General features: G+C 41.9%; 1 protein-coding gene across 1 annotated transcript in view; it reads left to right on the plus strand.

Moving 5' to 3' along the window:
• ZNF106 (zinc finger protein 106) overlaps positions 1-22502 on the plus strand; it is a 100756-nt gene that overhangs the window by 41429 nt on the left and 36825 nt on the right. Inside the window, exons 5-11 of the mRNA XM_068254014.1 lie at positions 575-2602; positions 7433-7997; positions 8723-8792; positions 11119-11273; positions 15423-15483; positions 17393-17728; positions 21480-22206. Coding sequence (XP_068110115.1) covers positions 575-2602; positions 7433-7997; positions 8723-8792; positions 11119-11273; positions 15423-15483; positions 17393-17728; positions 21480-22206 — 3942 coding nt within the window. The remainder of the gene's footprint in view (positions 1-574; positions 2603-7432; positions 7998-8722; positions 8793-11118; positions 11274-15422; positions 15484-17392; positions 17729-21479; positions 22207-22502) is intronic.

Here is a 22502-nt window from a genome sequence, read left to right on the forward strand (position 1 = left end):
GAATATGCATAACTAAACAACTAGCGCTGCTTACAAAAGCTGGGCGGTATTGATGTATACTTCACTAACGAGGCCACTACTATGTTAATTAACATAGTTACTATGTAATTAGCATAGTAACTATGGTAATTAACATAGTAGCGGCCATGCCAGTGAAGTATCGCGGCAGCGATACATCACTACCGCACAGCTTTTTGTAAGCAGCGCCAGTTGTTTAGTTATACACGCTACGCTGCCGTTAGCGCGCATATCATGCATGGAAAGAAAATTAAGTCGTGCTGATTTAATAAAAGAAACAGGAGGTTGCTTGCGCTATTTACCTTAGTGAATCAACCCCTATATGTTTTCTTTTTTAGATATTTTTTATGCAAAATTAATTTGAAAAAATATTCTATGAGATGCCAATTTTAAAAAAAAGTATGTGTCTAAACTTGGCTTTTAATATCCTGTGCTACTATTCTTTAGGTGAAGTTTTACTGTAAGCACAGTGAATTTTATTTGTTGGTGTTAAAAATGTATGCGGACACAACCATAACCATTCATTTTCCTTTTTACTTCCTTTCTGCAATATCAGGCAGGATGAAGGCCGCAACCTATCTAAAGAACAAGAACTTGACAGACCCCAGAGAAGAGATGACCGCCTCTCATATCAAGATATAAATCCGCAACAATGGCAACAGGGAATATCCGAAAGGAACTGGCAGTGGCAAAATGAATGCTTCAAGAATCCTAGACCGAATTTTCAGCATAATGCTATAAACCACGGTTCTAATCCGCATTTTAATAACCCAAGGGGGCGAGCTGGGTGGCATATGAACAGTCAGCCTCATCGGCACTTTGCCCATGGGAACATGGAAGGCTCATGGCATTCAAATGCAGGGGGGGCTACTAGTTGGCACCAAAGAGGCAATGGTAGAAGTTTCTGGCACTCAGAGGCAAATGGAAACTTTCCTAACCTGAATTCTAGAAACTGTGTCGGAAAATGGCAGCCCGGCGGTTACGGTGATAACCAGTGGAATTTTGGGGGCAATGTAAATACCTTTCCACAAGGGAGGAATTGGCCACAGAGGCACTGTGATTCTGGTCAGGTCCAGGATTCAGCATGGTGCAACACAAACAGCACACCCAACACTTTCTGCAAAGAAAGATTCATATGGAAAAAAATTGACAAAAACACTAGCAATGCCACAGTTTATTCAAATACAAACCCTTCCAAAACGCCAGACTTTACAAGTGATAGCAACATTGAGGACACTTTTATAGATTTTACAAAATCCAACACTGATTTATCATTTAAAGCCAATCCTGCAAATTGCATAGAGAAGAACAATAGCCTTTCAAGAGACAAACAGCATCGATGGTCACCATATCCATCACAAAAAGTTTCAGATCAAGCTATTCCACCAGTTGCAGACAAAAATAGTGCACCATGTTCTCAGGAGACAAAAAGCAAAGATCTAAAACCAGACCAAAAAGAGGGTTCAGCCAAACCGAAGGTGACAAAAGATAAAAACATGCCTGAAGTTTGTGCCCAACAGCCTGTGGGCAAGAAAGCTGAACTGAAGAACAATCGTATGCCTTCTTTAAAATCTCCGCTTGGTAACATACCAGATGCTAAAACTTTGACTATGACCATAAAAAAAGATAAAAAAAACCCTTTAAAAGGTGTAAAAATTATGTACCCGCCTTTTGGCGAGAAACAAAATCGACTGAGTGCTCTTAACTTAGAAACAGTTAGGTCCAGCTCTTCTATTTCCAAATTGCGTAGTGCAGCTAAATGCACTAAGACCAGTCCCGAGGCCCAAGAGAGCAGCAATAAAGAGCCAGTAGAAACGTTAAGTGAGGTGTTGAGAAAAGCCAAAGAGATGCTACGGGACAGCCAGGCCATACAGAGTCCATACATTCCTTCTATGAGTGGTGTATCTGGCAATCCAAAAACTGGAAGGACTGAAGCAACAAATGATTCCGTACAAAATAGTGGTTCCATTGACCCCAAAGTAGAAGATCTAAGTGATGATGATTTGTTTAATAATGCAGCAAAAATGGACCATTCAGAGGAGTCATCGGGTAAAGCTGACAGAAGCGCCACCCTTAAGTTAGATAGCGGCGTTCAGTCTTCGGGACAAACTGGGTCCTTTTCTGATACCAACTTATTTACTTTTGAATCTGCAGATAGATGTTTGATGAATGAGTCTCTTGATCATGGAGATATCATGAATTCACATCAATCTCAAGACTATAATGACTGTGATCATTTTGAAAACACTTCTGATCCTGAAGTTCAGAAAAATGCTACCAGTCCCTCCAATCAAGTTTTACCAGAGCTAAGCAAGCTTGGACTACCTGTTTCCCTCCAAAGAGATCTAACTAGGCATATCAGTACTAAAAGCAAAGCTGGAACCCATCCCGTGGAGCCCAATCTCAACAACGCACGTCGCATCAGGAATGTGACTAGTCACCGGAAGAGTGATTGTGACAAGGATTCAGGACTTAAACCAACCCTTCGTCAGATTTTGAATGTATCGAGGAGGAACATAAATTGGGACCAGGTCATGCAACAAGTGATTAAAAAAAGGCAAGAACTAGGAAAAGGTTTGCCAAGGTTTGTGTTTCCATGGTTGCCTATTTATTTATATTTATTGGGGGCAATTAAAGCATTTCACATCTGGTAATGACTTTAAAGGGGACATGTATGCTGTAAAACGTCCTACTGTGCTACATTACAGAAAACACAAGTGTGTAGCATTTACTTGTAGTGGTCACATCACTGCCCATTCAGATTAAAAACTGCTACTTAAAAAGCAACTTTAACCCAATATTGAACTTCATGCCAATTAGTAGCCGACACCCCCTTTTCCACAAGAAAGCTTTAACCTTTGTGCAATACACACATACAATATGATAGGCCAAAGTTGTTGTTTTTTATGTACAGAAGGAGCAAAAGGTGTGTCCGCAACACTTGGCAATATAAATGGAGTGTGCAAGAGCCCGAAATGATACATTCACAGCTGAGAAAAAGAAGGCCCATATGAGCAGCACCACTCAAGAATATAACAATTTATTCGAAGAATATATAAATCACATATAATTAATGACATTAATGAATTTCAATAGATTAACATCAATATAAACAGACCACATAGTCTTATATTAGCTGCAAACAATCATGCCCATTTTACCAGATAGTATATGCAGCAATATGTAAGCACGTGTAATTAATTAATACCCAGAAAGATATATATAGCCAGCTTGGTGGGCATCTATGCAGAGCCCACCAGTGGTTGAACCCGGGTTCAGTAATGTGCACCAGTGTAAACATCAATAGTGACAAAATATAAAGTGCAAATGCAATAATGACAGTGAATAATGGGCTGCTATACAATAACAAACCGGAGCAGCCTATATAGTAAAGTGCATAAGAGAAAGGAGAGTGGGCAAAAAAAAGGAGATACTTAGCCCAGGAGAAACAATGGAGGCAGGGCAGCGCGGTGTCCTCTCCTCCTTTCAAAGCGGGGTGATGCCTGCGGAGCTAGTGGGACTGTCTTGAGGGGACCCCTACCTATTCTCAGCTGCGCTGCGCTGCCTCCATTGTTTCTCCTGGGCTAAGTATCTCCTTTCTCTTATGCACTTTACTATATAGGCTGCTCCGGTTTGTTATTGTATAGCAGTCCATTATTTACTGTCATTATTGCATTTGCACTTTATAGTTTGTCACTATTGATGTTTACACTGGTGCACATTACTGAACCCGGGTTCAACCACTGGTGGGCTCTGCATAGATGCCCACCAAGCTGGCTATATATATCTTTTTGGGTATTAATTACATGTGCTTACATATTGTTGCATATACTATCTGGTAAAATGGGCATGATTGCAGCTGAAATAACATAGGACTATGTGGTCTGTTTTAATTGATTTTAATCTATTGAAATTCATTAATGTCATTATATTATATGTGATTTATATATTTTTCGAATAAATTGTTATATTCTTGAATGGTGCTACTCATATGGGCCTTCTTTTTCTCAGCTGTGGATATGTACAGAAGGAGGTACTGCATGTATGGCAACAGTACGTTATCTCCCATAATGCAAGCAGGTTAACAGACAGGAAGCTGTCATAGCCATGGCTCAAACATCACACTGTGGGAGGGGTTTCACTGGGAACATCTGTATGGCTTTTATTGATGTGAAAACCCTCCCACAGTGTGATGCTTGAGCAGTACCTCCTTCTGTACATAAATTAATCAAAAACTTTTGGCCTATCATATTGTTAGTGGGTATGTTTATAGATAAGGACAGTTGGTGCTATTTTTTTTCTTTTTCTTTTATGCCTGCCAGCACTAAAGATGCTGACCTTCAGGCTCACAGAGGAATAAACAACATACGGTAAACAAATTGCACGGCGAGTATCAATCATTTGTTGATCTCTCTTCTATTTTTTAACTTCTCACTTTGCTATGCAATGATTTATTTTTTTCCTTACTACAGTACTAGCTTTCTTTAGAGTTGCTCTTTAAAGTGGCGTTGAACTCACATTTATTATTTGAACAAAAACTAGCACCAGGGTGTGTCAGCGAATGGATACAAGACCATAAAATGCTAAAACAAGACACACACACACGCACCCCAATTGTATTAGAGTATGGAGGAGAATGGGGAGCCATCTGTGTTTCCTATACAGAAATGCCTCACCCAGTGTACACATTAAACAGTATATATTTATGGCATGCTCAAGCTGTTTACTGTGTTGACTCTTGACTGGCTATGGTTGGTTGTGGTCTTTTGTGTTTAATGTCTGCACCCTCACAAAGCCTCCTATAGATAAAACCTGTTGGTCCTTGTTATGTTGCACGTTGTATAGCACCTGCACTTTATATGATAGTTAGTCCTTAGCCCCATCCTCTCATCCACTGAGGAGATACAGAGTATTGTTTGCACGCTAGCAGTATAATGGGTAGGGGTTGAGAGTGTGGATAGTACATTCTATCCTGAGTGAGGTATTTCTGCATAGAAATACAGGCTGCTCATAGTCACACTCTCCTCCATACTCTTTTACGATTGAGGGGTCGATATATACATACACATGTGTGTGTATGTGTGCTCTGTTTTAGTATTTTATGGTCTTTATGAGAAGTTATATTTTAAACTAGTGTCTTCTTGACGGCCAAGTACTTGGGGGGGGGGGGGGGGGGGGGGCACGTCTGAGTCACATTTATTATTGTAATAAAGTCATTCTTCAATCTAGTCTTGTCAGCATATGTTATTTTCCATCTTACCACAAGGTGGCGGTGTTTGCTGCTGGTTTTAGTTTTTATTTTCCTCATGCTGTACATTTGTACGTGTAAACATTGCAGATTTTTGTGTAAGTTATTGACTACTCTTATAGGAAATGATGTAATTTATTTAAGAACATTATGTATTGAAAGGACCATTTATGCAAAAAACGTTAAATTGTAAAATCCATATATATAATGTACATTTGTTCCAGAATAAAAATACACTATAAATTGCTTATTTCCTATATCACTGGTAAACATATGGACTAGTTCATCTCCTCATACGGGATTCTCTGGGTTTTCTTATTGAATAGCAGTTGCTCAGTTCATCTGCCAGAAAAAATGTAGGAGCGAGTTGGGAGGCTAGCTGCCATCTTTGTATAGATTCTTTCCAGGTAGTGCTTTTGGAAATAAAAGAAATATTGAGAATCTCCCATGAGGAGATGGACTAGTCTAAAACTTGCCAGCGGTCAAATTTGTACTACCTCTGTAAGTGACAGCAACATAGGAAAAAAAGTAACTAATAGTGCAATTTATGCTGGGAGGAAAATAAATTTTACATGCATGTGTACCCATGTATGTATTTTGTGCTGTTGAATGAATATGGTCTTGAGAATTATGCTTTATTGCAGGGCTGTGGAGTCGGTCCAAAAATCCACCGACTCCGACTCCGACTCCTCAGTTTAGGATTCCACCGACTCCGACTCCTCGACTCCGACTCCTCTAATTTGCATATTACAATTTTGTTGATTAAAAGTATGTAACATGAAATTCGTCTCTTAACTGCCAACGCTTAGGAATTTTACAAGACAACTGAAGTGAGAAGGATATGTAGACTACTATATTTATTCCCTTTAGACTAAAACTAGTCCTTGGTAAGAGTACTTGTAAAAGGTACAAACCGGAACAAAGAACATATATCAGGCTCTAGGCAATGTGTGGGTACATGTAAGAATGATGTGCAGGTACTCTGCAGGGGAATGAGGAGATTCTTCCTCTATTACACATTCTTCATGCACAATCTGAACAAGGTTTATGGGTGACAGACAACACCTCTGTGTTCAATGTGCACAGCATTCTCAGTGGATTCCCTGCAGCTCTGTGGAGAGTGCATATGTAGAGTATAGTACTACTGTGTAACAAAGTAAACCTGAGACAGATGAAATTAAAGTTTTATACATACCTGGGGCTTCCTCCAGCCGCCTTTAGGATAATCAGTCCCTCGTTGTCCTCCACCACCTGGATCTTCTGCTATGAGTCCAGGTACTTGAGCCAGTCAGGTGTAGTGCGCATGCACACACTCCGCCGCCAGGAGCATACTACACCTGTGCCGCACTATTGCGCAGGTGCAGAATGTTCCTGGCTGTGGGAGCGGCATGCGGCCGGACAGCGCTGACTGGCTGAATTACCAGGACTCATATCAGAAGATCCGGGTGGTGGAGGACAGCGAGGGACTGATTAGCCTGAAGGGGGCTGGAGGAAGCCTCAGGTATGTATAACACTTTACTTTTCATCCGTCTCAGGTACCCTTTAATTTGTAGTCACCAAACCTAATTTTAACAACATATCAAATTATTTGATTTCATCAGCAAAGGGAGTGCATACATTTGCATAAATCAGAATCAATGCAGAATTATTTCCATCTCATTGACCATCTCTATTAGTGACACAGCTACACATCAGGCTTTATTCTTACAGCATAGATGTTATTTAGTATATATAAGAGATTCCTGTGTACACATTATATATACAGTCACAATCAGATGTGTATATCTGACCTTAAAAATACGGGGACTGCTTTATTAAAGCAGCACAAGTAACTAATTTTGATTGGTTTATTTCATTTTTGTGGACTAAGCACAGCTATTACTGTATATATACATTATTTTTAATGACTATTATCTGAGAAATAGAACATTTTATCATATTTTCTATTTTAATTACAGTTACAAATTCATTAGGAGTCGGAGTCGGTGCATTTTTTCCCGACTCCGACTCCAGGCACCCAAAATTACCCGACTCCGACTCCACGACTCCGACTCCGACTCCACAGCCCTGCTTTATTGAAATATAATGATATATATTTTTTTCTATTATAGTGTATTAAGGGAATCTTTTTCTCCTTTTTTATTTATTTATTTTTTTTAATTTAAGATTTGGAATAGAAATGGTAGCACAGGTTCAAAGTGAACAAGAAGGCCTTGACTTTGATGAGGAATCCGATTTGGGGTTTGAAGGTTATCAATGGGAAGGCATCACTGTGAATCCTCCGGGGTCCATGAGGAAGAGGAGTCTCTCAGAGAGCAGTGTAGCAGTGGAAAAGGCCTCCTTACATAATCTGTTTAATAACAATACCTCAGACCCAGATGGTGAATCGAGCTCTGCACGGCAAAGAACACCAGCAGCATCCGGACCAAAAGTGACACCAACATTCACCTTATCTACAAAGCCGAAAGAAGAGGACACAGACTCTTCAGCAATGTTCCCTACTACTACTAGTACCAGAGATTCCAATGCAAGATCATGTGAAGTATCACGAATTGAGAGAGGAAGTGATGGAACCTGTGCACTCTCAGACAGTTTACGCATGTTCCAGAGTGTTTGTGAAAATGTGGTTACCACAGCAACACCACATGCAGACGGGGGCACTGATAGCTGTGGATCTGGCACAGAGCAAAATGATGTTCAATGGGTTGGGAAGAAAAGAAGAGCCACCAGGGTAAGTTCTCCTATATATTTATATATTTTTTTCTTTATTTTTTGACTGGTAGCAGTTTATTCAAAGACATTTTTCTGTTTTCAAGCAATAGAAAGTTTTTTTCCCGATGACCATGACAAAATGTCATCCCTTGTATAGTATAGAGTGACAATAACTCAAGCCACTATACAATATAGACTCTGCCCAATATCCATGGTCCAATATAATTCATATCGCATGAGCTGCTAAATAAGTTACTTGAATTTCGGGCGCCATGGAAAATCAGACACTGGCACATGGCTGATAGCAGAATATGGGTGAATGTACCAATACTCTACCATTTGAAGTGTTTATTTTTGTTAGTAAAATATGGGTAATTGTTACTGATATTATACTATAGCTTAACCTAACCCTACCCTCACACATAGCCCTCCACTACCAATGCCTAACCCCACCCCCTAACCCTAAGACCCCTCCCCCAGTGGTACCTATGCCTTAGACACCCCCTACCTGCCGCCTAATCCTATCCACACACACACACACCCCAAAAATAATTACTGGGTACCAGGGTCCGGTTCCCGTTTGGTGCCAGCTTGCCGATGCTTTCAATTGAAGTCTATGGCAGTGCCCAATTTGTCCAGAAACTGCATGCTCCCGATTTGCCTGATACCGCTAAATGCGTTTAGTTCTGTCAGATGTTCACATGGTATTTACTTGTTATTTCATTCTTCCTTTCCCTTGGTAAGGATGGTTCCTGTCCTGAAACATCAAACCTGGAAAGAAACTCTAAAAGAAGAAAAATCAGAGGAAGAAAAGGTGTGTTTTCTTAAAAAAGAATCTACTTTTTTGTCTTTGTTTGTACATACACATGGGAAGGTTAGCTTTGTTCATTTTAATTCTTTTCAGTACTGGTAAATTGTTTCATGAATAATGTTGAGCACAGAATTTGCTTACTACAGTATTCAGTTTTCCACTTGGAAAAGGAACTGGCGATGGACAAATCAAAGGCGATTGCTACGAATTACTTAAAGGGGCACTATGGCTAAATTATGTTTATATTATCATTTAATATAAAATATGTGCAATTATAGCAATGTGTAAGACTTGTATTATGGCTGAATAAAACTCTGTTTCAATATTGCTTTACCCTAAATCAGTGCTGGAGTCCCGTCGCCAGAGAAAGCTAAGCGACGCTGAACCAGCACATTTCCATACAAGTCTTACACATTGCTATAATTGCACATATTTTATATTAAATGATAATATAAACATAATTTAGCCATAGTGCCCCTTTAACAACTGTGTTAGCGTTAGTGGCTTTTGTTAAAGGAAAATAACTTACTCAATGAGACTTCTTCAATTCGTGCCAATGAAAATGAAATCTTTATTCACTCAGCTGAGGACCCTTTTATTTACCAGCATTTATTAAAGGAGAAACAGGCTAGCTGCAGCCTGGCCAGTCACAAAAGGGTGGAGACTTCCTTCCTCTGTTGATCTTTATACCCCAGTTAACATGCTAATATATTCCTCCCTCCAAACAGTCTGTAATCCCATGAGTCCAATGAGCAATGTCCAGTTTCTTCTTCTGGGTGTGTCCGGTCCTCCTCTGTGTCCTTCATAAATAATTTAGAAGTCAACAGGAACAAGAAATCTTCTGTTCACCAGTTTCCTGATTCGTTTCTCTCAGAGTCGCTCTCACCTTCAGGAAACTGGTTTAGACTGGCCCCTTCAACCTGCTCATTCTGCGCCTGGCACAGAATGACACTGGGGGGAGGTTTGAAGGTTGTTCTGGTCTTTTACTGTGAAGGAATATAGAAAGCTGTGCACAGTGAATGGTTCAAAACATATATATAACATATATTCAGTGATATCGTGATAACTCCTTGGTTAACAATAATCCTTTTACTTAAAGTGTCACTCTAACACAATAATCTAATCTTGTGCATGTGGTCTGTATAGCCACATAGGTTACACAGGATATACATAAAGATTAACAGATTAATTATAAAATTCTTTCCACACTTTCAGCTTTGATTTGCCTGCCACAGCTACCTCTTGCATGTGAAGAGAAATTAACATTGATGCATGTTCTACACTTGGGACTCTAGTGCTTCAGGGAACATGTGCAGAACATTTTATGTTTAGCAATGGTATTTTGCAACCAAAATACAGCTTAAACAGCCGTGGTAGCTGAAATGTAATGAAAGTGCATGCCAGTCACAAGTGACTGGTAAATGGCATATGTATTTTACCATGCACTTCCCTCACTAATATATAAACCCACCCACCACCACCACCACTAGCATACATTGTACAGCTTCCTTATACATATGGCTTCAGTTATCTGGAAGATTTTTTTATTTAATTTCATCTGCTTACTTCTATGGTTAGCGCTCTTGACTGGAGACAAGTTGCACTTCAGATGACAGGTCCTCTTTAAACTGATAAGTGTTTAAGTGTGAACAGAAAGTGAATGAGGCGAACCTCAGTGGACTGGTGGCTATTCTCTGTGAGCCAGTCAGTCCCTTTCTTTTCATCTCTCTTACTTACCCCCTTCTGACTTTATATATGCACTCTAGGACATTTGCTCTGGACACAGGGGAGAGAGTACATACATTTCATTCATTAAATTGTATACTCGTTCTTTACAGTTTTGCATTTGTTTCTCTCTCTTTATTTTGGTGTGTTTGACTGCGCAGTCACAAGTTTGAGTACCGATGTTTTAATCACAATGTTTTTGTGGTGTCTGTATTGGGTCTTGACTCCCCCTGCAGACGATGTAGCTTAGAAGGAACCTGAGGTGACAGACATATGGAGAATGCCATATTTATTTCCTTTTAAACAATATCAGTTCCTGGTAGTCCTGCTCATATTTCTGGTCAGTAGTGTCTCAATCACATACTTTAAACAAGCATGCGGCTAATCCAGTCAGACTTGAGTCAGAGACATCTGATCTGCATGCTTGTTTAGGGTCTATGGCTAAAAGTATTAGTGGCAGTGGATCAGCAGCAAATCCAGGCAATGTGCATTGTTTAAAAGGAAATAAATGTACCAGCCTCCATATGTTTCTCACCTCGGGTGACGGTTATTCAAATTCTTAAGCATTTGTTTTTTGCTTTTGCTCCAATCTGTGCCTCTGTAGAACGCAACCAAGTGGACCAACTGTTAAGCATCTCCTTAAAGGAGGAAGAACTAAGCAACTCGCTCCAAGGTGCTGATGATAACCTGAACCATGCCCGTACTGCTCTCCAGGCAGCCTACTTAGAAGTCCAGCGTTTAATGGTTCTAAAACAACAGGTAAAATTATTTCTACATGTCTGTAAAGGTTTTCATATCTCCAGGTCTTAATGTCGCCCCCAAAAAAGAAAGTACCTTATATGCGTATGGGTGAATGGATAAACCCTCACGTACATACCGTGACCTCCACAACTTGTGGCCTAACAAAATAGGCCAAAAGCTGTGAGCGCGCTGATTGGCAGTCTCCACAATGTTGTGCAAAATACTGCTGCGCTCTCCAGACCTGTACTGTCTCCTATTGAGGTGATACACAACCACTTGCTTTATGCTTCAGCCTGCAATATAAAAGCTTCACATAGAGCAGTAACGTTCTGCATATTTATTAGTTTTTTTTACTATCAAGCTCAGGCCACACTGTGTGGAAATTCTCATCCCGTGCTCAGTGATATCACTCAGTGCTCAATCAGTGCCAATCCCACATCAATATATGCCAAACCGCTCACCAGATGTTGCCCACCTCAGTTTACAGGTGGAAACTTCACTTACGCTCACTGCCAGTCAATGCCTCAACACTTGTCACTGAATTCTTCTTTTAATCCATAAAAAGCATCTCCATAAAAACATAAAAGGTATACATAGCGTAATATTGTCAACATCAATCTCTGGGCGCTTTAACAATTGCACTTACGCATCCCGCAGTTTAATCAGCATGTAACAAAATCCTCAGCCAATGCCTATTCACTCTATGCGGGGTGGACGTCCGCGGCGATTCCGCTCCTGATCCTCCCTTCTACCGCAGGGTGTACGTCGCTCGTCCGTGCTCTCAGTCCCGACCGGCCGGGCAGCTCACTTCCTAGCTGACGTGTCGACGTCAGCTGTTAGCTCCGCCCGTTAGCGGTTAGCTGACGTCGACACGTCAGCTAGGAAGTGAGCTGCCCGGCCGGTCGGGACTGAGAGCACGGACGAGCGACGTACACCCTGCGGTAGAAGGGAGGATCAGGAGCGGAATCGCCTCGGACGTCCACCCCGCATAGAGTGAATAGGCATTGGCTGAGGATTTTGTTACATGCTGATTAAACTCCGGGACGCGTAAGTGCAATTGTTAAAGCGCCCAGAGATTGATGTTGACAATATTACGCTATGTATACCTTTTATGTTTTTATGGAGATGCTTTTTATGGATTAAAAGAAGAATTCAGTGACAAGTGTTGAGGCATTGACTGGCAGTGAGCGTAAGTGAAGTTTCCACCTGTAAACTGAGGTGGGCAACATCTGGTGAGCGGTTTGGCATATATTGATGTGGGATTGGCACTGATTGAGCACTGAGTGATATCACTGAGCACGGGATGAGAATTTCCACACAGTGTGGCCTGAGCTTGATAGTAAAAAGAACTAATAAATATGCAGAACATTACTGCTCTATGTGAAGCTTTTATATTGCAGGTTGAAGCATAAAGCAAGTGGTTGTGTATCACCTCAATAGGAGACAGTACAGGTCTGGAGAGCGCAGCAGTATTTTGCACAATATTTTTCCTGAACTGGACTTTCTGTAGCGATCCCAGGCACTGGTGAACTAATCATAGATATTTTATTGAACTGTGGCACAGTGTTTATTAATTGTTAGTCCCCACAATGTGCCGCTTTCACCCCCCACGCAGAACGCAGAATTGAGTGCCCTGGCAGGTGCGCCATGAAGCGGGCCGCTGAAGATATAGCTATTTGTCCTCGCTCTCGTTTGCTTCCTTTTCAGCTTCTGTAAAACTGTTTGTTTAGCTGCTTAAAGGATACCCGAAGTGACATGATGAGATAGACATGGGTATGTACAGTGCCTAGCACACAAATAACTATGCTGTGTTCCTTTTTTCTTTCTCTGCCTGAAAGAGTTAAATATCAGGTATGTAAGGGGCTGACTCAGACAGGAAGTGACTACAGTGTGCCCCTCACTGATAAGAAATTCCTCTTTTTTTATCTCTTTCTTGCTCTCAGAAGCCATTTTCTGCTAGGAAAGTGTTTTATATTTGGAATTTTTTTATCAGTGAGGGTCACACTCTAGTCACTTCCTGTCTGAGTCAGGACTGAGTCAGCCACTTACATACCTGATATTTAACTCTTTCAAACAGAGAAAGAAAAAATATCATAGTTATTTGTATGCTAGGCACTGTACATACACATGTCTATCTCATCATGTCACTTCGGGTATCCTTTAATACATATCTGGCATTTCAGGGCCGCAAGGTGCCCCTTTATCAAAGTAAGCAAAGCAAAAACGTGCACTTAGCCACACAGCAGCAGCATGATCGAAGGTCGACTGGGCCGTAATATCGAGTGATATATGGGCATCCTTACAGTTGACCGATGAGATTGGCTTACAGTGATGACAGGGCCAGGAACCAATAAAAACGGCGCCTGACCTCATAGAGCTCTGCCGTCATAGAGACAGCAAGGCAAGTGTATTGCGGCGGGGAGAAAACGTCGGGAGCGGCGTGACTGTGTGGCGGATGATTAAAATCTAGGTCCTGTCGGATCCGCACTGCCACATGCGGGACATGGATTTCAACTGCGTCGGTCCGCAAATGGTTAAAACCCTAGCTCAGACTCAAGTTTTTGTTTTTCTTATGTATTCTATGTGGAATCAGGGTTGGACCTTATAAAATAACTATAATGGGATAACCGTGCGCGCCTCACTTTACAACCAGCTTGACAGAACCACCCCAGATTTCTTTAAAACACCAAAATATTATTCTGGTTCGTTAACTGCAAAAAAGTGTGTGCTACACCCATAGATATTAAATTTGATAACCTTGCAGAGCGCTCAACAGATCAAGATATCACTAAAACTTTAGCTAGAAAAATACATATAGGATACACATTATAATTTAATGTCCCTTTATCAACTGTATGGGGTTTTGACCCCCCAAAAAGTCCACCAATGATTCCGGCAGTTTTCCTCCACTCAGTGTTCTCTTCATAAACGTGCATGAGGTTAAAACATATAGTAACACCATAAGCTCACCGGATAAGTGGGCCAACCCTTTCAGATCAGCAAACAACGTTTTTGGCCTTGCCAGTAGTTTTCCTGCATGCATCCCAACAGGCTCCTCAGATATCCATGCATATAAAAAGGGAAGAGAAACGGACAGTAATAGTGTGATACCGCCTTATCATATAACTCGTATTGCCACCAGTGCTCCCAGTCAGCAACCTCATCACCCAGCATGCCTCCACCACTCCTACACACAGGACTCTCACCAGATGTGGGCGCCGACCCGTAACAGACCAGCAGTATAGCGTATTTGTATGTCAACACTCCAAACTTCCGCCAAGTGATACACCTAAGGCTCAAACAAGGTTGTCCATAGCGTAATTCCGTTTTATTAATATCACATATAAAGGTAGTGCACTTACAATTTGCCGTATAAAATGCTCATATAAAACAAAGTCTCAGGATCCTCCAGCATCTCACCGGCTCCTTAGGCTCCAGGGTTGGACCTTGCATTAGGCACACTAGGTGCCGTTTCTCCACCTCTCTGTGGACTCTCAGCAGTGACCAGCCTGGCTCCATTCATGTAGTATAGAGAGCTGGACAGGAAGTGCCATTCAGCTAACCCTTGCAGCTCTCTATGCTATGTGCCTGGAGAAGGACTTGCCACCACTAAGAGAGCATAGAGGGCTTGATTGGTCCCATCCAGCTTTATATTCTCTGTGGACAGTGACAGCACGCAGAGGAAGGCAACAAGGGGTAAGAAATGACAGCCAAGTTGGTCAAGCAGCACAGTGGTGGTTCTGTTTAGTGGGCAAGACCAAGTTTGTGGCAGGATTTGTGGGTTTGGCAGCGGTCGAAGTTTAGGGTGCCCGAACTTCTATTGCTAGGCTCCCAAGGTGTAAATCTAGCCTTCTGTGGAATATATCATAATTTGCCTCAAACAGTTAAATATTTGCAGGAGAGGAAGTAGGTGGGTGTGGTCAGGTATTTGCTTGGTGCTGAGGAAGCAACTCCCACTCTTCTGGCAGCTGTATACTTTGTGCACAAATCTCTGGGCTATGTGACTGTGAGTTTTTTTAATGGAAATAGCTTTGGAATTACTGCAAAAATATGTGAATATTTTTATAATCTCCTATTCACTTTTATGAACAAAGAAATATCTGAGATGCGAAACGAACGCTCTTATTTTCATTGAGAGTAATTGTAATTTGTGCTCCTATAATGCAGATCACAATGGAAATGAGCAGCCTGAGAATGCAGAGAATACAGATTCTTCAGGGACTTCAAGGTATGAGAATGTGTATGAAGATCGTGTGGTCATCCAGTAACTCTACACATATCAGTGATGAGCAACACATTATCCTGACATGCAAATTTCCACTGAGGGATTACAGCGCAACTCCAAGTGAAGAAAATAGTCTTGTAATGAGTTAGCTCATATTTTGGGTTGTTATTGCCGTCCAGTCTCCCCTTCAGTGAGAATTTCCTTTGCTTTGCTTCCTTTCCAGACAGGAAATGGGGAAATCTCTTTATAAAAACAACAGATGCAACAGCTAATAAAATGATTGTGTAGAGTGAGAGAATCCCAGACAAGTTTTCATTGCTTTCTCACATGCCCCTGGCACTACAAGGCTTTGTTATTATTAAAGCCATAAAGCTCTATGTTGTGAGAAAAATCTGGGGGGGAACGCTGGAATGTAGCCAATCACCACCTCTACCCGCCAGTTAAAGAGACTATAAAGTCAAAATTAGACATTAGCTGGATCCACTTGTAACAAAGTTATGAATCTCTGGGTCTTTTTCTTTGAAATCACCACCCGAACCCTGTATGTGCCGTCTTCCAGCGCTTAGCCCCGCCCCCTTGTTAGTGCCAGGGGCATATGAGAAAGCAATCAAAATGTGTGTGGGATTCTCTCACTCTACAATACAAAATCAATTTATTAGTTGCTGCGTCTCTCGTTTTTCCTCTTCTCTTTATAGTCTCTTTAAAGTGGACCTGAACTCAGACCTTCCTCTCTGCTCTAAAAGATTTGCAACAGCATAATAGCCTTTAAACAAAAAAAACATTTTTGTGTTAAAGGAATACTATCGATGTATGCATTTATTCTTAAATGCTGTATGTTGTAGCACACATTAGGACAAGTACTAGGAGGAATTTGATTCCTGACACAGCTGTTCCTCTCAGCTGTAAAATCCTTCGGGTCAGTTTTGGCGTCAGTGTTGGATACAAAATGTATCTAAATACTGGGCTCCCAGAGGGCTAGACCACGTCTCTGCACAGGGGAGTTGCTATCAACTCTTCAGTTTATAGTTTAATTATCACCTTGCTGAAAGAATCTTGTTGATATGGTGGTAAGGGGTTAAAGATTCTAGCAATGTGTGTTTATTATCTTTGCTTCTCTTGACTGATAAAGATACTAATAATGCTAATTGTAGACAGTGGTCTGCCCCTCTCAGCAGCTTGTAAAGTGGATGCAGCCTGGAGTGAATCACCTCAAGCAGGCAGCCCGTCTGAGTGTAAACAAAGACTAGTGTTATAGCTTGTTATATTCCAGCAATATTACAGCTAATTTAGTTACCTGTTACCACCTCAGATCAGCCTGTTTCTCCTCAGGTCTCCTGCAAGCTGTGAGTGACACAGTGAAAAAAGTGTGTGAGAAATGTATTTTTAAGCAGGGATAGTGAGAGAGAGACCTGGGTGAATAAATAAAGTGCCCCTAGCACTAGTGGTAATGTGTACACTAATATAGAGTATTAAAAAAAAAAAGTCGTCTCAATCGATAGTATTCCTTTAAGGCTGATACAAATCCTAAAATAAATCTGCACTGTTTCTACTTCCTGATTCATGGAAGCAGAAATATTGTTAACCTCCTGTGCTTTCAAATGAGCTTATCTGCCATCTCTGCCGTGGCAGGCATGTGACAGGGGAGAGATCAAATTATTATTTGTGATTAGACACAAATGAGGGAGAATTAGGCAGGATAAACTCTATAAATACATACAGGGTGCATTCCCATATGATTTCCATATGTCCTGTGCAAGAGTTCAGGTCCACTTTAACAACATCAAATATAATCGGTTTCAAGCTTTTGTTGCCTCAGTTTCTCAGACTTCTTGGGTCAGTGGAAATTTGCATGTTAAGATAACTTTATGATGATTTGGATGTATTTTATTTTCTATTTTACATTTGTAAACAGGGACCTTTGAGTCAACCAATGATGCAGAAGGAGGAGGGGCAAGCTTACCTCCCGCTCCACAGGCACCAGCCATCAGTACAAGAAATACATTTCTTTTCCTCTCAGAAGCGCCACATTATCTTCCTGCTCAGACTCCAGCCAGCTCCCTCTTACCAGCTCCAGTCCCCATTTACACCCCGGCAGCTGCCCTTTGTGCTCCTGCCACATCCACTCTCCCTGATTCGTCAGTGCCTATAAAGCAAGAACCAGTGACACCTGCAAAAACTCCAGAAAGCATCTTTACACCACTGCTTCCTTCTCCACCTTTACCGACAGCTGCACCACCGGAAACTAATGGTATGTTCGCTGCTTTTCATTTGGGGCTTTCTTCCATTAGTACAATGACAAATTCTTACTCTGTCAATTACTAAAGTGTTGTTTGGGTCAAAATACCCTGTCCTATTCTTAAAGAGGAACTCCAGCCTAAACAAACATATTGTCATTAAGTTACGTTAGTTATGCTAATTAAAATAGATAGGTAATATAATCTCTTACCCACCCTGTTTTAAAAGAACAGGCAAATGTTTGATTTCATGATGGCAGCCATCTTTTTGGTTGAAAGGAGGTGACAAGGAACATGAGACACAGTTCCAACTGTCCTGTGTCCTGAGCGCCTCTCCCAGTTGCTAGGCAAAGTGAATAACAACATAGGAAATCCCATCATGCTCTACACAGCATCAGGGGAAAAAAGCCCGGGCTTTTTTTTCTTTGATGGGTGGAGCTTAGATAAAAATTATGCTTTGGTAAGAAAAACAAAGTTCTGATGCTGTGAAACTGTTAAAGAAACACCAAGCCTTTTCAGTACTGCTGGGTAGATTTTTAGTCCGGAGGTTCACTTTAAAGCCAGATCAGGCAACAACTATCTTTTTGTATGTGTACCCAGCCCCACCTAACCACAGCACCAAAATGGAGATTGACTGCGTTTGCGGTTTCCTTTACCCTCTTTTATGCTGGGAATACACGGGTCGATTCTGCCGCTCGATTCTGCGCCCAATCGTTTTGCCCGCTCAATTCTCTTATCTTCTGCTCGTTTTTCTTATCTTTTTTCAATTCACTTCAATGAGGATTCAAGCGGCAAAACGATCGAACGGTGATCGGACATGTTGGAAATTATCTATCGAGCCATCTTATCAGCTCAGAATCAAGCCGAGTATTCCCAGCATTATAGACAATAATATGCAGGCCAGGGGAGTGAATGAGTTGATTAGGAATAACTAGCAATAGGTATTAAAAAAAACCTGTACTTAAATTTGTAAACAATAATCCTTTCAGATCTTTCTTGCCTGCTAGTTTCATCTTAGGAAATTGCTTACTTCCTACTTACATACGAATAAGAAGTACGTTTCTTCCAGAGTAAAATGAGACATAAATTACTTTTGTCCTATGCTGCTTTCACTTACAGTAGGTAGTAGAAATCTGACAGAACCAACAGGTTTTGGACTAGCTCATCTCCTCATGGGGGATTCTCAGGGTTTTCTTTATTTTCGAAAGCACTCAGTGAATGGCAGTTGCTCTGTCCAACTGGCCAAAAAGTGTGCAGTGAGCAGGGAGGATTGGTCAGCAACTTCTTACAAATTATTTTGAGGTACTGTCTTTATAAAGAATAAAGGCCATGCTGAGAATCCCCCGTGAAGAGGACTAGTCCAAAACCTGTCGGTTCTGTCCGATTTTCACTACCTACTAAAAGTGACAGCAACTTAGGAGAGAAGCAATCTATGGCTCATTTTACTCTGGAAGACATTTACTTCTTATTTCTATGTGTTTGCATGTATTTTAAATTTTAAGATTTTCGCAGTAGTGGTCCCTTAATTTCCTGAGCGTTACGCCGCTCAGGAGGTTTTGTCACTTTTTGCCCGATTTTAAAATAAATGTGGCAAATGGCTATAAACCCTCTAGCTAGCACTAGGCTAGCTAGTAAGAGACTCCAGCACCCCTCGATCCCCGCTGCTCCCACGTTTATACGTTACCCCACCTGGATCCAGCGATCGGCGCAGCCTCACTGGACAGCTCCGGTGTTCACTATGGGGAGGATCGCAGATGACGCCATGACGTCGCCGACGTCATGTGCAAACCCGATCCACCCCGTAGAGAGACCGGAGCTGTGCCGGGAGGCTGCACAATCGCTGGATCCAGGGGGGGTAACGTATAAACTGGGGGATCGGCGGGATCCAGGGGTGCCCGGAGTCTCTTACTAGCTAGCCTAGTGCTAGCTAGAGGATTTACATTCATTTGCCATATTTATTTAATTAAGGGGGACTCCTGGGGCCACAGAGTGGTGTGCCCGACACAGTGTCGGGCATACCGCTAAGGAGGTTAAAGTGGTCTAAAAGTCAGCATTTCTACTTCGCTCTAAAAGATTCCTCACAGCTTGAAAGCTACTATCCCAGAAAATAATTCTAGCAGAACATCACTAAAATGGTTAAACAAAGCACTTTGTTTTGCAATTCAGCTCCAAATCCCCATTCAAACTGGAGATAACAGTATCTTTTTTTTACTTGTTAACCCTTTCGGGACCGGCCGCCTAACCCCCCTTCAGGACCAGGCATTTTTGCAGAAGGGGAGGCGGCGTTTGGGGGGTCAGGCAGCCGTATCCCTGCAGGGTCTGGCTGGGCAGTGTCCCCCCATGGTGGCCAGGTGTCCCCCTTGTGTGCAGCAGCTTTCACTCACCTTCCAGGCTCCAGCGACGAGCCGCAGCGGATCCCTCCGCTCCGGCTGGCATCTCAGCTCCTACTGCCACTTAGTTCCGGGTCGTGGCTTGAGATGCCGATAAGAGCGGTGGGGGGCGCCGATCGTCGCGGGAACGGCAGGGAGGTAAGTGGATCCTCTTCTTTCCCCCCTACCGCCGCAGCTGTCAAATTGATGACTACGATCCGACGGCGATCATAGTGATCACGTGATCAGCAGTCATAAGCGATGGCTGATGATCACTTAGGGGAGATGCCAGCTGTCATATGACAGCTTAATCTCCCCTCTCCGGTGCGCACGATCACGTCGGGACGGTTCGTTAGCGCGGACGTTGAATCAACGTCCGGTCAGAACGGTAGCACCACCTGCTGGAGGTTGATTCAAGCCCCAGGTTTAAGTCCAGATTTCCTTTTAATGGCACTATGCAGGGTCCCTTTAACACAATGTTAAAAGAAAACCTTTGCATTCCTTTTAGGCCGGGTGCACACATGGCAGAAACGATTGTGGAGCGGGAAACGCTGGGTTTTATCCAGAAATGTTAGTCTATGGGACGCAGAAGTACCAGCGTTGCACTTGCGATTTGTAAGGCCCTGTTCAGACTATGCGCGTTCATAGCCATTTTGTTCACACACATACGTTTCTCATCCGCATTGCTGTACGCAGTTCTGTGCATCACGCACAGAAACGGACACAATGAAAGTCTATGGAAGAGTATCAAAAACGCGTACTATTGCGTTTTTTGCGTACGTTTTTCTCTGCGTTTCCCATAATTCTTTTCTGTTTCTTGTGTGAAAAACGCAATAGAAAATGCATTCAAACGCAAGAAAAACGCATACAAAAACGCATTAAATTTTCAACTTGTGTTTTCTTTGCATCTCTATGCGTTCTGCAAACGCGCATTGTCTGAACACACCTAAGAGTTCTGCAGACGCTGGCAGTGTTGCATAATATGCAGGCTGGCTGCCAAAACGCACATAAAGAAAGTCTATGGTAACGCAAATGCATTGCGTTTTTCATGCGTTTTTTTAATGCGCTTTTTATTAAAAAGTTCTGTGATGTGTTTCGCTTCCTGTTGTCTTCCTAGTGCTTTGCATAAATAATAAAAAAAAAAGCAAACAAAACACATATGCGTTTTCCATTAGCAAACCGCAAAACACATGAAAAATGCATCTGCGTAAAAAAAAAATGCAAACGCAAAGCGTGGTAAAAACGCAATAGCAAATCACAAACTCACCATCCGAAAACGCTACTTTTTCACGATATGTCATACAGCATGTGAACCCAGCCTGAGTGTAATGCCTAATACACAAATAATAATAAATTGGCTCATTGGGAAATCTGTTAATTGTTTTGTGTTTGACAGGTGAAAACCATCAAGTTACCTCAGTGTATCCAATTATCACTGCCACTATTTCTCTGTCCGAGCTTGCAAGCAAATTCCCAGCACACATTGATAGGCAAAGCGTGTCAACTGCTACATCACCTCCACGTTTATCACAGCCTCCATGTTTAGCACTAAAACACAGCTCTGAAAGAGTCACTGCATCTATCACTACTACACTTCAGAGCCAGTCTCTTTCTGTTAGCATATCTCCAAAAGAAAACAACTGCTCCACTGCACCATCCGAGCATGTAGATTCAACCTTGGTTACCGCAGAAGCTAAAGTATCCAAGAAAAAGAAGCGGTTGCGAAAAAAGAAGACCTTGCGTGCTGCCCACGTTCCTGAAAACAGTGACACAGAGCAGGAGGTTAGTAAGCCTATTAGGAAAATCAAAGGCAGACGACTATCAAAGGAAGGCACAGTCAGCACATCCACATCTGTAGAGCAGGACGGAGATACTGGCTCTCATGATGCTGAAATGAATAAAGACAATGACAGTGATTCCAGCATAGAAGTCATGGAGGTACCAAACCCTCGCTATGAGGTGGTAGAGATAGATTCCATGTCCGATGGTGAAAAACCAGACAGTCCATCCAAAGACAACCCTTTAGAACTTGCCTGTTTAAACCAGAGCCGCACAGACACAAACGATGAAGTAACTTCAACCAGTGAACTCGGCACAAACTACACAGAAGACAACTTGGGAAGGTGAGCAATTGGGGGGACTTGATGGTGAAGATCATACAGACTATAAAAAATGTTTAGTTTTAGACTAAGAAATATGCTATTGCCTCAAAGTGGACCTGAATTCTTGCACAGGGCAGAAGGAAAACAGAAAGTAATCCTGTATGTATTTTAGAGCGTTAAGCCTGTCTAATTCCCCCTCATTTGTGTCTAATCACAAGTTGTAATTTGATCTCTCCCCTGTGTTGCATGACTGCCAAGGCAGAGATAAGCTCATTTGAAACGGGATGTTAAAAATATGTCTGCTTCCATGAATCAAG

Source organism: Hyperolius riggenbachi, chromosome 9 (genome assembly GCF_040937935.1).
Source record: "Hyperolius riggenbachi isolate aHypRig1 chromosome 9, aHypRig1.pri, whole genome shotgun sequence".
Classification (NCBI taxonomy): Eukaryota; Metazoa; Chordata; class Amphibia; order Anura; family Hyperoliidae; genus Hyperolius; species Hyperolius riggenbachi.